General features: G+C 36.3%; 1 protein-coding gene across 16 annotated transcripts in view; it reads right to left on the minus strand.

Annotated features, from left to right (window-relative positions):
* Positions 1–16,400, minus strand: part of LOC107151757 (zinc finger protein 569) — a 67,034-nt gene that overhangs the window by 33,527 nt on the left and 17,107 nt on the right. For 7 of the 16 annotated variants that reach the window (XM_048791072.1, XM_048791063.1, XM_048791069.1 and 4 more), the window contains 2 exons: positions 5,555–5,705; positions 2,677–2,859 (listed from right to left, as the gene is read on the minus strand). The exons of 4 other annotated variants lie outside the window; for them this stretch is intronic. In XM_048791072.1, coding sequence (XP_048647029.1) covers positions 2,677–2,736 — 60 coding nt within the window. In that variant the 5' untranslated portion in view covers positions 2,737–2,859; positions 5,555–5,705. Of the gene's footprint in view, positions 1–2,676; positions 2,860–5,554; positions 5,706–16,400 lie in introns of those variants that run through there. 5 more of the 16 variants (XM_048791067.1, XM_048791064.1, XM_048791065.1 and 2 more) reach the window with 5 other exon arrangements.

The raw sequence follows: 16,400 nt of genomic DNA on the forward strand, positions 1-16,400 counted from the left end.
TTTTTAGAAGTATTTGTTAGTTGTCAATGAACCTTTATTTTATTTACTTATATATGGTGCTGAGAATTAAACCCAGTGCCTCACACCTACTAGGGCTCTACCACTGAGCCACAACCCCAACCCTCTTGCCTACATTTTTAAAGGAAGTTTTGCTGGGTATAATATTACTAGTTGGTTTTTATTAATTTTTTTTAAGCTTTTTTGTTATTTTTTAATTAATCTTTTAATGACAGCAGAATGCATTACAATTCATATTACACATATAGAGCACAATTTTTCATATCTCTGGTTGTATACAAAGTATATTCACACCAGTTCGTGTCTTCATACATGTACTTTGGATAATGATGTTCATCATATTCCACAATCATTTCTAACCCCCTGCCCCCTCCCTTTCCCTCCCACCCCTCTGCCCTACCTAGAGTTTGTCTATTCCTCCCATGCTCCCCCTCCCTAACCCACTATAAATCAGCCTCCTTATATTACAGAAAACATTCAGCATTTGTTTTTTGGGGATTGGCTAACTTCACTTAGCATTATCTTCTTCAACTTCACCCATTTACCTGCAAATGCCATGATTTTATTCTCTTTTATTGCTGAGTAATATTCCATCGTGTATATATGCCACATTTTTTTTTATCCATTCATCTACTGAAGAGCATCTAGGTTGGTTAATTTTTTGGCTTCTTTTTTTAATATTTATTTTTTTAGTTGTAGTTGCATACAATACCTTTATTTTATTTACTTTTATGTGGTGCTGAGGATCGAACCCAGGGCCTCGCATGTGCTAGGTTAGCACTCTACCACTAAGCCACAATCCCTGCCCCAATTTTTTAGCTTTTTGAATATCATCATTCTACTCTATTCTGTCCTGCAGTTTCTGCTGAAAAATCAATTGACAACATTATCAAAGTTCCCTTGTATGGAATAAGTTGCTTTTCTCTTGGTGCTCTTATTTTTGGTTTTGTCTTAATTGTGTTCTTTGGGTTTCTTGAGTCTTCTCCAGATTTAGGGAGTTTTCAGCTACTTTTTAAAAAAATCAGCTTTCTGACCATTTTGCCTCTATTCTTCAATTCCCATAATGTACAAGCTGGTCTGCTTAATGGGACATCATAATTCCCTTAAGATTTTTTCTCACTCTTTTTAATCTTTTTCAGTTTGCTTCTCTAATTGAATTATTTCCAGAGTCTTTGAACTTGCTGATTCTTTCTTCTGTTTGATCTAGTCTGGTGCTGATCTCTCTAATGAATTTTTTTCCTCAATGCAATTGGTGTGTTCTTTAGTTCCATAATTTGGCATTTTCTTACATTTTTTCTATGTCCTTGTGGAAATGCTCACTTCATTCATACACTGTTCTCTTGACATTGGTGAGGATCTTTAAGAGAGTTATTTTTAATTATCTGTCAGATAAATCATATAACTCCATTTCATTAAGGTTAGTTTCCGAAAACCAATCACTTTCCTTTGTTTAGAACATCTTTGACTGTTTTTCTTTTTTTTTTTTCTTTTTTTTTTTTTTTCATTTTCTTTGACACTCTTGTCCTATATTGTCTGTATATTAGACAAAGTAGGTCCCTCTCCTAGTCTTCACGAACTGGCCTTGAACAGAAGACTCCACCAAGTAGCCTGGTCAGAGATTTTAGGGGCTTCTATCTTCTTAAGGGAAAATCAGGCAACTGCAGTTGTCTCCTCACTTTGTGCCAAACCAGTGTGTGGGGAGCTATGCCATCTACCAGCCCAGGATACCATCTGCATCTTCCCCTGTGCCAGACCTCTCAGAATTCTAAAACTGACAAGAGAGATGCTAGTTCTTTGAGCAGCCCCTGAGAAGTTGGGGTGTGGAATGAACAGATCAACTCTTTCCTTCCCCAGAAGGTAGGCAAGAACTGAGACATGTTATCTGCTAGCACTCTGCTGAACAGTGGAGGAGGACTGATGACATCTACCAGCCTGCTATTGCCTCCATCCTCCCTGAGCAGCAAGGCTATGCCAGACTCCTCAGACCTCAAGTTTGGTATGACAAAAGCCAGTCCTCTGAGGAGCCCACTCAGAAGATGGGGCAGTGGACCTGCAAATGATCCCCTCCCCTCTCTTGGGTGAGCCTGGGAGTTAAGAAATCCTGTGCTGGTCATGTAGCTCTACCAGGAGCAGAGTCTCCAGCAAGAAGTTGTACTAAATCTGCCTTCAGGCTTCAGTGAGTCTGGTTTCATGTTCTCTTGGATGTAGAGGCTTTTTCAATTGCTTTCTGTTTTCTCACAAAGGAAATTTGCCATGAACTGTTACTGAATGGAGTGTTTGGGGGAATGGGGAAGGGTCCAAGCCTTCCTACTCTACCACCTTGCTGATGTCACTTCCCTCCTTCATTTTTGAAGGATTTTTTTTTTGCTAGGTATAGTGTTCTGGATTGACAACTTCTTTTTCTTTCTGTACTTTAAAAATGTTTGATGGGCTGGGGTTGTGGCTCAGTGGTGGAGTACTTGCCTAGCATGTGTGAGGCACTGGGCTTGATTCTCAGCACCACACAAAATAAATGAATAAAATAAAGGTTCATTATCATCTAAAAAATATTTAAAAAAAAAAATGTTTCTTTGAATTTTCTAGCTTGCATGGTATCTGATAAGTTTGTTATACATAATCTTATGTTTGTTCCTCATAGGCAATTTCTTTTTCTCTTACCTTCAAGATTTCTTCTTTATCTTTGGTTTTCAACTGTTTAAATAAGATATGCCTAGACATATGTTTGTTTTGGCATACATCCTGCTGGTTGTTCTCTGAGCTTCTTGGATCTATGGTTTACTGTCGCCAATTATGGAAAATCCTCAGCCATTTTTCTTCAATTATTTTCTTCCTCATTCTTTCCTAGGATTCCAATTACAGTTACGTGAGACTGTGGTATGTTCCATTGCTCTTAAAGACTCTATTCTGTTCCCCCCTCCTTTTCTGCACTGTGCTTCAGTTGGTAGAACTTCTATTGACCTACCTTTAAAAAAATCAGATTCCTCCCTCAGCTGTGTCCAATCTACTAATGAGCCTGTTCTAAGCATTAGTGATCTCTGTTAACTATGATTTTGATTCTTAATATTTCTACTTGATTCTTCCATATAGTTTCCATTTCTGTTGCAATTAACCATATGGTTCATTATATAGTAGCTATTTTATTAATTAATTACTTTATTTATTTTCTTATTAATGTCCTGGGGATTAAACCCAGATTTACCACTGAGTTATATCCCTAGCCCTTTTATTTTTCATATTGAGGTAGGGTCTCACTAAGTTGCTTAGGGCCTGTAAAGTTGTTTATGCTAGCCTTGAACTTGCAATCCTCCTAAGTCAGCCTCCCGAGTTGCTGGGATTATAGGTATGCATCACTGCACCTGGCTAGACAGTTATTTTAAATTACTGATGGTTTCTTCTAACATCTTTGTCATATTTAAGTCTGGTTATAATTATTTGTTTTATATCATTGAGGTATGTTTTTTCTTGGCATTTTATAAGCCTCCTAATTTTTGTTGAAATCTAGACACCTTGGATAACAAAAAAAAAGATATGAAGTTAAGTATTTTTGTGCATCAAGAGGACATGCTTTCCTTTGCATGAATTTATGATAATCTACTCAATGTATTTGTCATTGCTATTATTACCCCCAATTCACTAGTGGTTTCAAATTCTTTTAATATCTTTGTTTAGGTAAGGGTTGGTTTGCCATGCTTGTTTTCTCAATGAATGATTCTTCCTTTGCTTTGAGTATTCTCTTTGCTTTCCATAGAAAATCTCTCTTGAAGACCTCCCAGCTGCATTCTTCTATTGTTTTTCCTTGATTCTTATTATCTTGGTCTGGCCAGGTAGGAGTTATCACTAAGCCTCAATCTTGGACTGGCTTGGGTCTCTGAACCTTGGGTATGTGGCCTTCACAAGTACTCTTGCCTCTCCTCCAGCTGTAGTGGTAGGCCTAGCACACATTCCTCCCCTACCCCTAGAGGTAGTGCTTTTCTGTTACTGGTCCCTTTCCTAAACTGCAGTTTCCACAAGTACCCTAAGGCAACAGTTTTTGCTGCTTTTCTTTATGTAGATTAAAGTTTCTGTTCTACAGGGGAGATAGGGAAGGAAGGTCTGGACTGCTATTCCTCATTTCCAGCTAGAAAAACAAGGAAAAATTTCTTAGTACTTACCTCATCCTACCTGTGAGTGCCTTGGAGACATTCCTGGAGAAGTCTACAATTTGAAAACTCTCTAATTTTGCAAATACCTAGTAGTTTCACATTCTTACTAGCTTGTATTCAATCTTTAATGATTTGCTAAAAATTTTTTTCTTTTTAGCTTATGTGCCGTCTGGAATTGTTCATATTAGGGAAGTATAACTTGAGTCCTGTCTTTCCCAGCAAGCCATCTGTTCTCCCCCAGATTCAAAATTACTTGGTTGTCCTGTGACCTCAGTTCTTTGACAAGTTCAAGAAAAGTCAGTATTTGTAGTTTGTCCAGATTTTTTCCTCATCGTAAGGATGACTTTCTAGGTCTATATATCACTCAGAGAAACCTAAAGATGTCTCAATTAAAAACCTTTGAGAAGTGTGTGCTTGGACAGCACTGAGCAAAAGTCCCTCAGTTTATTTTGACACTGGGAAAAAATACCTTTTACACAAAGTTAGGATTAAGATAATAGTATAAAGTAAAGTCACTAGGGTGAGTGTGGGGTGAGAAAGTATTATAGGCAAGTGATGATAATAGGCAAGGCTTCAGAGAAAAGAGAATACAGTATATTGGAGGATTTCAAAGTTAAGCAGAATAATTTCAGAAACAAATTCACAGCCTAGATATTATATTGATATCAAATGTTATAATGACTTGGACACCACCTACATAGGAATATTGCTTTAAAACCATGCTTGGTTGAATCAAAATTTTGATTACCTAAAAATCATTGATAACTCTACTCCTGGAAGTGTTAACCACAGCAATTCTCTAAACAGCTGGAGCTAACTAGCACGCTGAAACATGGCTTCACAGTGGATAAAAATATTTTATTTCTATCATCACCCCAACAGTTTCCTAATCTCCTGACTACTATTACCATGTATCCTTAGGTTCTAGGTCTTACCATCTCATTTTGCAAAGTATGTTTAAAACATAAGGAATAGGGAGGCAGGTGACAGATAAAATAAGGACTTTAGCTCCTGCTGAGTGATGAAAGAATAGGATTAAATTCTGTGGATCCAATGCTGCATTCTACAACAGTCCAAAAGTTGATTTCTTTTTTTTTTTTAGTAATAGGTGGATACAATATCTTTATTTTATTTTTATGTGGTGCTGAGGATTGAGCCCAGTGCCTCACGCGTGGTAGGCGAGCGCTCTACCTCTGAACCACAACCCCAGCCCACCAAAAGTTAGTTTCTCAAAAGTATCTTTTTTAAAAATATATACATATTTTTTTTAGTTGTCAGTGAACCTTTTTATTTATTTATATGCGGTGCTGAGAAACGAACCAAGTGCCTCAGGCATGCTAGGCAAGTACTCCACCACTAAGCCACAACCCTAGCCCCTTCAAAAGTGTCCTTACTTTGTTTCCTCTTCAATCTGGTTGGCATGTTTGGAAATATTTTTTATTCTGCTCTCATATCAAATGACAATTTTTGGTAACTGTAGGCTTCTAAGAGAAACCCTTTCTCCTCAGGGATTTGAAGAAATGTCTCCAGTGACTTCTAATGCTGCTGGAAAGAATAATAATGGTGACAGAAAGTATTAATCATTTTAATTTTCTTTCCTCTGTAAGTTTTTGGCCCTTCTTGTGTTTGTTTTTGGTAGTTATGTATTTTTTTTTCTCATTGAAATGCTCAGTGAGTAGAGCATTTCAATGTAGATATTAATCTAGGAAACTTTATTGTACTTTTGTAATTCCTTTATTTTTCCCTTCTGTACAATTCATGAATTGAATGACATTTCTTAAACTGATCATCTAAGTATGTTATATTTTGTCTCCTTAAATTTTCATTTTTCTCTTCCTTAAGAGATTTTCTTGCTCTTATCTCACTATCTTTATGACATATGTGTGTATCCTTAATTCAGACATCATATATAATATTGAGGCCATCTTTCTCATGCATTAAATGCTATTTTAAATAGATTTACTATCTTCTATCTTTTTGAAGATACTTTACTTTTTGCTCTGTTTGAAAAAAAAAGTTTTTGTTCCCTCTATTATTTTCTTCACATTTCTTCCTTCTAATTGTTTAGGTTTTTCTCTTTCATGATAGATATATTCTTCAACTCCACTGTGATTCCCTAATTGTTCATATTTAATAAAGGCATTACAAAGTTGACTATAAAGTCTGTGTATATGATTCATTTCTTGGCTGGATGGGCTTCAATGTGCCAGTGGGATAATAAACTAATCTTTTCACTGGGGACTGCCAAATATCAATTCTTGGAATTCTTTCCTTTGGGGGGTCACGCATTTCTCTAAAGGAAAATCAGTTAACTTGCTACCACTTTCTAAGAAAAGGCCAGAGAAAGAGCGCAGGAGAGTCACATTTTTCAGAATATAGACTGAAATTCCCACTTAAATCCCAAACCTCACCCATATCCTCTACTTTGGTTGGAGTCAACAAAGTCTAGACTTTTCTGATTCAGTTTTAAGAAAAATATACCTCCACACTCTTTCACTTCTGTGAGGTAGAAGCAGTATAATCACCTGGCTATGAAGGGTGTGGAAACGGTCCCTGGCAGTCTAATAATTGATTACAAAATTCTAATCCCGGGCTGGGGATGTGGCTCAAGCGACAGCGCGCTTGCCTGGCATGCATGCGGCCCGGGGTTCGATCCTCAGCACCACATACAAACAAAGATGTTGTGTCCGTCGAAAACTAAAATAAATTCTCTCTAAAAAAAAAAAAAAAAAAAAATTCTAATCCCACTTTTTAGCCCAGCACACCCCCTCTATGTTGCCCTGTACCTGCTAAATTTAGGTCTATAGTTTTTTCAGAGGTATTGGAATATTAATAGTTCACTTCTTTTTAGTATTGTCCTCAGTAAGCAATTTATTATTTTTTTTTAATTTACCATCTTGACCATTTTTTTAATATCTTTATTTTTATTTTTATGTGGTGCTGAGGATGGAACCCAGTGCCTCACACATGCCAGGTGAGCGCGCTACCACTTCAGCCACATCCCCAGCCCCATCAGTAGGCAATTTAAATTGTAGTTTCTGGTAGTGTTCTAAGTACTTTAATAACCTTTAAATTATTTTATTGCTATTTTAGTGGAGAGCTTGAAAGAAAAAGAAATAAATATAGTTATTTGCCATGTCTGTATTTCACGGTCTTGAAAATCTTTTAATATTTTTTTAGTTGTGGATGAACACAAAATCTTAATTTTATTTATTTATTTTTATGTGGTGCTGAGGATCGAACCCAGAGCCTCATGCATGCGAGGCAAGCACTCTACCACTGAGCTACAACTCCAGCCCTTCAAAATGTTCTAAAGCAGTGACTTTAAAACTTCATTAATAAAGGTCCACATTAAGAAATAGGCTTTAGGGCTGGGGTTGTGGCTTAGTGGTAGAGTGCTTGCCTAGCATGCATGAGGCTCTGGGTTAGATCCTCAGCACATATAAATGTAAAATAAAGACATTGTGTCCACCTAAAACTAAAAAAAAAAAAAGTAAATATTAAAAAAAGAAATAGGCTTTATATTCTATGCTTATATTTAGAATCAATTTGCAGATATACATATATGTATGATTGTAAAAATATGAAAAGCAAAATTTCATGTACAAATTTTCATGTACAAACAAGTACCAAAATGTAAAGTATTCTAATACTTCCAACTTTAGAGTTATGGGAGGAAGGGCTATTTTCACCAGGAAGCAAAGTCCAGATATACACTTAAATGCATTCCTCTTCTTTTTGAAGGGCACGGGGTGCTGGAATTGAACCCATGGATATTTTACCACTCAGCTACACCCCCAGTCCATTTTATTTTTTATTTTTTTATTTATTTATTTTTTTTTAATATTTATTGTTTAGTTTTCGGCAGACACAACATCTTTGTTTGTATGTGGTGCTGAGGATCGAACCCGGGCCGCACGCATGCTAGGCAAGCGCGCTACCGCTTGAGCCACATCCCCAGCCCTTATTTTTTATTTTGAGACAAGAATCTCACTAAGTTGCTGAATTTGTGATTCTCTTGTGTCAGCCTCCCAAGTCACTGGAATTACAGATCAGCACTGCCAGGCTTGAAATACATTCTTAATTTTTTACTTTTTATTAAAAATTAGAGCTCCATTCTACAAATGAGGAAACAAACGGGAATTACTACATTCCTAATAAGGGAGAGGGATTCTCAGCTCACACCCAAGACATGGGATTGAAATGATAAGGAAGGTCCCAAAAGAGTTAATAGCTCAGAAGAAAATTGTGAATAACGTAACAGTTCTTCTGGGAAAATGGTCAAGCCTTCTTATTCACAATTTTAAAAATAGTCAGAATACATATAGATCCAAGATAAATAAGAGACAAACAGTATTTGTCCTGATAGAAGGGGAATGGGTATCTAGAGCAAAACAGTATCTTACTCTCTACTTTATTTATTTATTTGGTTCAAGAGATGAATCCAGGTGTTTAACCACTGAGTCCCATCCCCAGCCCTTTTTAAAAAAATTATTTATACATATCTTTTTAGTTGTTGATGGGCTTTTATTTTATTCATTTATTTATATAGGGTGCCGAGAATCGAACCAAGTGCCTCACACATGCTAGGCAAGTGCTCTACTGTTGAGCCACAACCAACCCAAGCCCTTTTTATTTTGTATTTTTGAGGCAAGGTCTCATTAAGTTGCTTAGAACTTCATTAAGTTGCTGGCACTGGCTTTGAACTTGTGATCCTCCTGCCTCAGCCTGCCGAGTCTCTGGGATTACAAGTGTGCACCACCAAGCCTGTCTTACTTCCCATTTTATATCAATTGGCAATCTTCAGGGGAAAAAACATATGTAGAAAAAGAATATATATTTGGGTCTTTGCATATGTGAATATATATAGATACGGATGCATGTATGTGTGTGTATTAAGGTCTGAATATGTATGTATATCCATGTATGTTTATTTACTTCAAATAAAAAAATCACTAGTTTAAAATAAATAAAGTTGGGCATGGTGGCACACACCTATAATCCCAGCAGATCAGAAGGCAGAGGCAGGAGGCCTGCAAACTCAAAGCCAGCCTCAGCAATGGTGAGGCACTAAGCAACTCAGTGAGACCTTGTCTCTCAATAAGATACAAAATAGGGCTGAGGATGATGTGACTCAGTGGTTGAGTGCTCCTGAATTCAATCTCTGGTACCCTCCTCAGCAAAAAGTAAATAAAATAAACAAACAGAAATAGGCTTTTCCAAACAAAGTCAACAATGAAAGGACCAAGGTTTGTTTATAAGCCTTTCCTTGATCTTAGGGAATATTGGGGCCCTCTCATTTGAGGAGGAAGTTTCCCACTCATCTTTGTTAAGTATTAAGTAACAGAACTCCCTATTAACAGAACTTTTTCTTTAGATAGGAGGTTGAAAATGAGAAATAAGCTTCCGAAAATAGTTTGTCTCCAACCTTCCTTTCCTCTAGCTCACATTTATAAACACATTTATATGCATACTTTCCTCCCAATTTAAATCTAATTTTAAAAACTCAAACTACAGAAATATTGAAAGATAAATGCAAGTAATACTTGTGAAATCCTTCACCTGTATTTAACAATTGCTTTCATTTACCACATTTACTCTTTCCTTCTCTAAAAACAAAAACTTTACCTTTAGCTCCTTCAGCTTGTACTTCTAAAAAGTATGAAATTCTCCTACACATACTGCCATTACCACACCAAAATTACTGAACTCTGCCAAAGTAATAAAATTTAATACATTATCTCTATTTCTATCTTCCTAATTACTTCAAAAATATCCTTTAAATCCTTTTTTTTTAATTCCAGGATTTAATCAAGAATTCTATACCTATAAAACACATCTTAAACACTCTCCTGCTTACATTTCTTCAATGTGACTTCTTTAACAATTTTGTCTGAATGCCTTATTAGTCTCATCTTTCACTGTAAGGAGACGATCTGGATGGACGCGCCTTTAGTCCTGACACACGGGTCCTGAACAATTATTGTCTTCCTCAGTAACTTGGGTGTTACCCCAGCTCAGATAATAAGGCGTGGCTCCAGGTGTAGGCATCACCTGCTGGGGTTGAGTTACATTCACCTGTTCCTTTGTAATCCTACCCCTTCTGCCTTTTTCAGACAGAATGTTCTAAGAAACAGCGTCCCCCCAAATAAAAGCCCTCTCCCTAACGCGCACGCCCTCTCTCTCTTTCTCTCTCTCCAGCCTCTTGTGACCTTCTCTTGCCCCCTTCTTGGGGAGCCTGAGGCCGGGAGATGGGGAAACCATCCTGAAGCTTATAAAAGGTATTTTGTGTCTGTGTGGTATTTTGCATCATCCCAAATTCACATGAGTGACTTTGGTTCAGCCACCCACACTGAACAGGGGCAGCATTTCACCTCCAGAAATTAAACTCCAGCCATATACAATGACATGCCTTTCTTAAAATACACAAAACACTCAATGCTTCCTAACCACTGCTCATCATGTTCCCATACCTAGAACCATCTCCTGATTTCTGACCAGCTCATCTTTCCTTTGATCAATGCTTTCCTGTTCTTAAAGAAAAAAAATATTTTATCACTTGACTAGGATATCTATATCTATAGAATCTATTTATAATCCTGTACCACATGAACTTGCCTAATTTGTGGCATTTCTCACTCTGCAACAGTATCAGTGATTTGTCTGTTTTCCTAGGACTGTGAACCATTTATGGGAAGGACTGCTCATATGGCTTCATGTTTTTTGGCCTGGCACAATAATTTACATATGAAAATATATAGTAAAGTTTGTGCAATGAACTTTAAATAGTGAGGCACATGGCACCCAAGCAAGAAGAGTGGAATGAAAAAAAACCCCATCAACTTAGAATTTTCTTTCGAAGAAAATTATCCTCATCTGGGCACAGTGATGCACACCTGTAATTCCAGTGGCTCAGGAGGCTGAGGCAGCTCTCAAGTTCAAAGCCAGCCTCAGCAATAGCAAGGTGCTAGGCAACTCATCAAGACCCTGTCTCTAAATAAAAAAAAAGAAAAGAAAAAGAAAGAAATCATCCTTCAAACATGAATAGGAGGGGCTGGGGTTGTGGCTCAGAGGTAGAGCACTTGCCTAGCACATGTGAGGCCCTGGGTTTGATCTTCAGCACCACATAAAAATAAATAAATAAAATAAAGGTTTTGTGTCCAACTACAACTAAAAAATAAAATATTTTAAAAAATGAATAGGAAAAATGCTTTCTCAAACAAAGAAAAACTAAGATAATTTATCAAGATGACTTACCCTGAATAAATTATTAAGAAGGAATTCTTCAGGAAGAAGAAAAGTTCTATATGTAAAAAATGAATCTATATAAAGAAAGGAAGACAAAGAAGGAATAATGAAAGTAAAATAAAAATATTTTGGTTCTTTTATTCTTAACTGATCTAAAAGATAAATGTTCATTTAAAGCAACAGTGATAACAATGTAGTGGCTGATTATAGCACATGGATAAGTAAACTGAATAACAGGAATGTCAACAAGAATGGGAAAGAGAAATTGGGAACACTCAGTTATAAGGCTTCCACTATGTATGAAGCAGTCTAGCATTTTTTTTAAGTGAACTTAGATTAGTTAAAAATAATATTGAAAATTCAGAGGCAACACTTAAAAAGTTTTAAAAAGAAGTATAAATTATACAATAAAACAGATTAAATGAAATCATATAAAAATTTCAATTAAGACCAAACTAAAAGGGGAAAACAAAAGCAAGTGGAACAAATGGAACAAAACAATTTAATTAGAAAGATGGTAGATATTATCCAACTGCATAAAAAATTAGAGGGGTAGCCCTGTGCCATGGCATATGCCTGTAATCCCAGCTACCTGGGAGGCTGGGGCAGGAACATAGGAAGTTCAAGGTCAGCCTCAGAAAATTAGCAAGGTTCTAAGTGACTTAGTGAGATCCTGTCTCAAAAAAATCACAACATAAAAAGGCTGGGGATGTGGCTCAGTGGATTTAATTAGTGGTACAAAAAATTACAAGGGTAAAATGTCTGAATACACCAATTAAAAGATAAGATTCGCAGAGGAGATGAGAAATCAAGACCTAATTATATGTGTCCACAAAAAAGCCCCACTTTAAACATAAACAGTTTAAAAAGAAAGGCATGCATCAGTTGCATTGGCACATGCCTGTAATCCCAGTTATATGGGAGGCTGAGGCAAGAGGATCACAAGTTGCAGGCCAGCCTCTGCGATTTAGTGAGACCCTGTCTCAAAAAATAAAAATGGGGCTGGGGTTGTGGCTCAGTGGTAGAGTGCTTGCCTGGCATGCATGAGGCACTAGGTTCCATCCTCAGCACCACATAAATGTAAAATAAAGATAATGTCTCTACCTAAAACTAAAAAAACAAATATTAAAAAATTTAAAAATTAAAAAAAAAATGGCTGGGAATATAGCTCAATTGTGAGTTCAATCCCAAGTACCACAAAATGGGGATGGGAATGGGAGTAACATCAACAAAAATGAAATAAGAGGGAACTCTGAGTGTGGCCTGGCTAATGGTAAAGCACCCTGGTACCAACAACAACAACAAAATCCTGTCAGAATTAACTTTACAGAACTCTGGGAGACAAAAGTTATACCAAAGAAAATACCAGGAGAAAGTTGACTGAAACACTGTAGGAGATCTGGGTCCCATTTTAACTAACCTATTCAGAATTCATAAAAATGACAAAAAGTCTGAGACGTTATTAGAAATAATTCAAACAAAAGCTGTGTAAGGGCCTAACCGAGAAAACTTCTTCCATTTATAGAAGTTCATAAAAGTGAACTAAATGAGTAAATTTTCAGGCAGGGGGTAGCGGAGGTTACTGGGGACTGAACCCAGGAGAGCTTAACCACTGAGCCACATCCCCAACACTTTATATTTTGTTATTTTGAGACAGGGTCTCACTAAGTTGCTTAGGACCTCACTAAGTTCCTGAAGCTGGCCTTGAACTTACAATCTTTCTGCCTCAATCTCTAAAGTCAGTGGGATTATAGGTGTCTGCCTCCTGTACTCAACTTTTAAAAATAGGAAAAGTCAGGTTGGCAAACGTGCCCATTTTCCCAATATTATCTACAAGATTAATGTAATTCCAATCATAATTACCAAAAAAAAATATATAAGTCAACTTGTTAAGCCAACCCTCAAATTTATTTAAGATGAAAGGGCTAGAGAAAATGAGATGAAAAAGAACAAGGTTAGAAAGCTACAAATGATTACTTAAATTTAAAAACCTAAAAATAACTGGGCTGGGATTGTAGCTCAGTGGTAGAGCACATGCCTGGCATGTGAGAGACACTGGGTTCAATCCTCTTAAAAATAAAGTTATTATGCCCATATACAACTAAAAAAATAAAAATAAAAATTAACAAATTTTAAAAAGTAACTAAAAGGAATATGGAAGGAACAAGGTGGTAGAGACATTAACAGAATAAACACAAGACTTCTCCTTGCCCTATGTTTTTTTTTTTAGTTGTAGATGGGCACAATACCTTTATTTTATTTATTTATGTGGTGCTTAGGATATCAAACTCAGGATATCAAACATGTGAAACAAGCACTCTACCACTGAGCCACAACCCAAGCCCTCTCTTTGCTTTTTATATTTGTTTTATATATATATATATATACTTTAATATAATTGGTTTTTATATATTTGACTTTCTAACCATGTAAATATTTTATATAATTATAAAACAAAAGCTATACCTAAAAAGCAAAAGCAAAATAAAACAAATAAAGTGAATCATTTATCAGTTTGTAGCTTAACCAAAGAGAAATTACTTCTAGTTATTTTAAAGCACAATAATTGGACTAAACTTCCCTAGAGGGATCTACCCTTATAACAATAGATCTATAAAGAAACGTGAGCCAGGCACGGTGACACAGGAGGCTGAGATAGGAGAATCACAAGTTCAAAGCCAGCCTCAGCAATTTAGCAAGGCCCTAAGCAACTTAGTGAGACTCTGTCTCTAAATAAAATACAAAAGAGGGGCTGGGGATGTGGCTTAGTGGTTGAGTACCATTTTAACTAACTGACTCAGGTTAAATTCAATCCCTAGTACCAATAAAAAAAAAAAAAAGTAAAATTATTTTTAGTAGGAATGTTAAGTACTGATAAAGTTGTTCTGAAACTTTACTTTTTTGTACCAGGGATTGAACCCAGAGGCGCTTAACTGCTGTGTCACATCCCCAGCCCTTTAAAAAATTTTTTTTTTAATTTTGAGATAGTGTCTTGCTAAGTTGCTGAGGCTGGCTTTGAATTTGAAAACCTCCTGCCTGATTCTCTGGAGCTGCTGGGATTATAGGCATTCCCCACTAAACCTGGCCTGAAACTATTTATTTATACATACATATATGGATGGATAGGTAAGCAAATAAAAGATACAAAAACAATACCAAAGTTAAAATCCTGCAATTCTAAATTTTAAATAATAGAAAGAACAGTATGAACTCATGTCTATTTTGTTAAGAATATATTTCCTGCTATAAGATTAATGAACCCATGACAAGTGAAAGAAGCCTGTCCAAAAAGGTTACATGATTGTCTGACTTCATGCATTATGAAATGTTTGGAATATGCTAAAGAAATGTAAAGGAACAGAAGGCAGATTATGGTTGGTTAGGCTGGGTGGGAATGAGGGAATACTATGGGAATAACTGCTAATGAGTACAATGTCACTTTTAGCAGAGACAAAAAAATGCTCTAAAATTTTATTATGGTGATAGTTTCACAGCCCTGTGTGTGTATGTATGTATATATACATATGTGTGTGAATGTGTGTGTACGTATGTGTGTGTGTGTATATATATACACACACACACATACATACACACACATTCACACACATATGTATATTTTTTAATGGAATTGTATACTTCATTTATTTAGGTACTGGAAATTGAAACCAAGGGAGCTCTACCACTGAGCTACATCCTCAGCTAGCCTGCTTGCTTATTTATTTATTTATTTATCTCTATCCATCTATCTATTTATCTATCTATCTATCTATCTATTTATTTATTTATTTATTTGTACCAGGGATTGAACTCAGGGGCACTTGACCACTGAGCCACACCCCCAGCCCTATTTTGTATTTTATTTAGAGACAGGATCTCACTGAATTGCATAGCACCTCACTTTTGCTGAGGCTGAATTTGAACTTGTGATCCTCCTGCCTCAGCCTCCCAAGCCACTGGGATCGTAGGCATGCCATATCGTGCCCCACTTTTATTTTATTTTTTATTGATTAAAAAAAAATGATAGCGGAATGCATTACAATTCTTATTACACATATAATACAATTTTTAATATCTCTGTTTGTATATAAAGTGTGTTGACACCCAATTTGTGTCTTCATACTTGTACTTTGGATAATGATGTGTATTACATTCCACCATCCTTGCTAATCCCCTGCCCCCTCCCTTTCCCTCCCACCTCTCTGTCCTATCTAGAATTCATCTATTCCCACTTTTATTTTTTATTTTGAGACAGAGTCTTGGAATTGTCTACTTTAAATGGGTAAAATGTGTATGAATTATATCTTAATTAAACTGTTTAAAAAAAAAAGAAAATATTTCTTAGCTCTGTTCACACAAGCACACAAAAATTAGAAATAATAGTAAGGGGCTGGGGTTGTGGCTCAAGCGGTACCGCGCTCGCCTGGCATGCGTACGGCCCAGGTTCCATCCTCAGCACCACATACAAACAAAGATGTTGTGTCTGCCTAAAAACTAAAAAATAAATATTAAAAAATTCTCTCTCTCTCTCGCTCTAAAAAAAAATAATAATAGTAATAAGCACTACAACTGTGGGCTTTTAAATTTTCTTTCTTTCTTTTTTTTTTTAGTTCTGGAAAAAAAAAGAAACAATACCTTCATTTTATTTATTCTTTTTTGTTGTTGTTGTTTTTTAACGTGGTGTTGAGGATTGAGCCTAGTGCCTCACACATGCCAGGCAAGTGGTCTACCACTGAGCAATAACCCCAGCCCTATAACTGTGGTCTTAAAATACCATTTCCCACTAAAAGAAATCAAGGTACCACACAAAAAACTGATTTCATGCCTCATGCAGGAAATGTTCCAAATGATCCAGGGTCTCCTGTCATAATAGAAATGTAGGACACTAGGCTGGAGTTGTAGCTCAGTGATATAGCACTTGCCTAGCATGTTTGAGGCAGTTGGTTCAATTCTCAGCACTGCAAATAAATAAAATAAAGGCACACTGACAACTAA

The sequence above is a fragment of the Marmota marmota genome, unplaced genomic scaffold, assembly GCF_001458135.2.
Source record: "Marmota marmota marmota unplaced genomic scaffold, marMar, whole genome shotgun sequence".
Taxonomy (NCBI): Eukaryota; Metazoa; Chordata; class Mammalia; order Rodentia; family Sciuridae; genus Marmota; species Marmota marmota.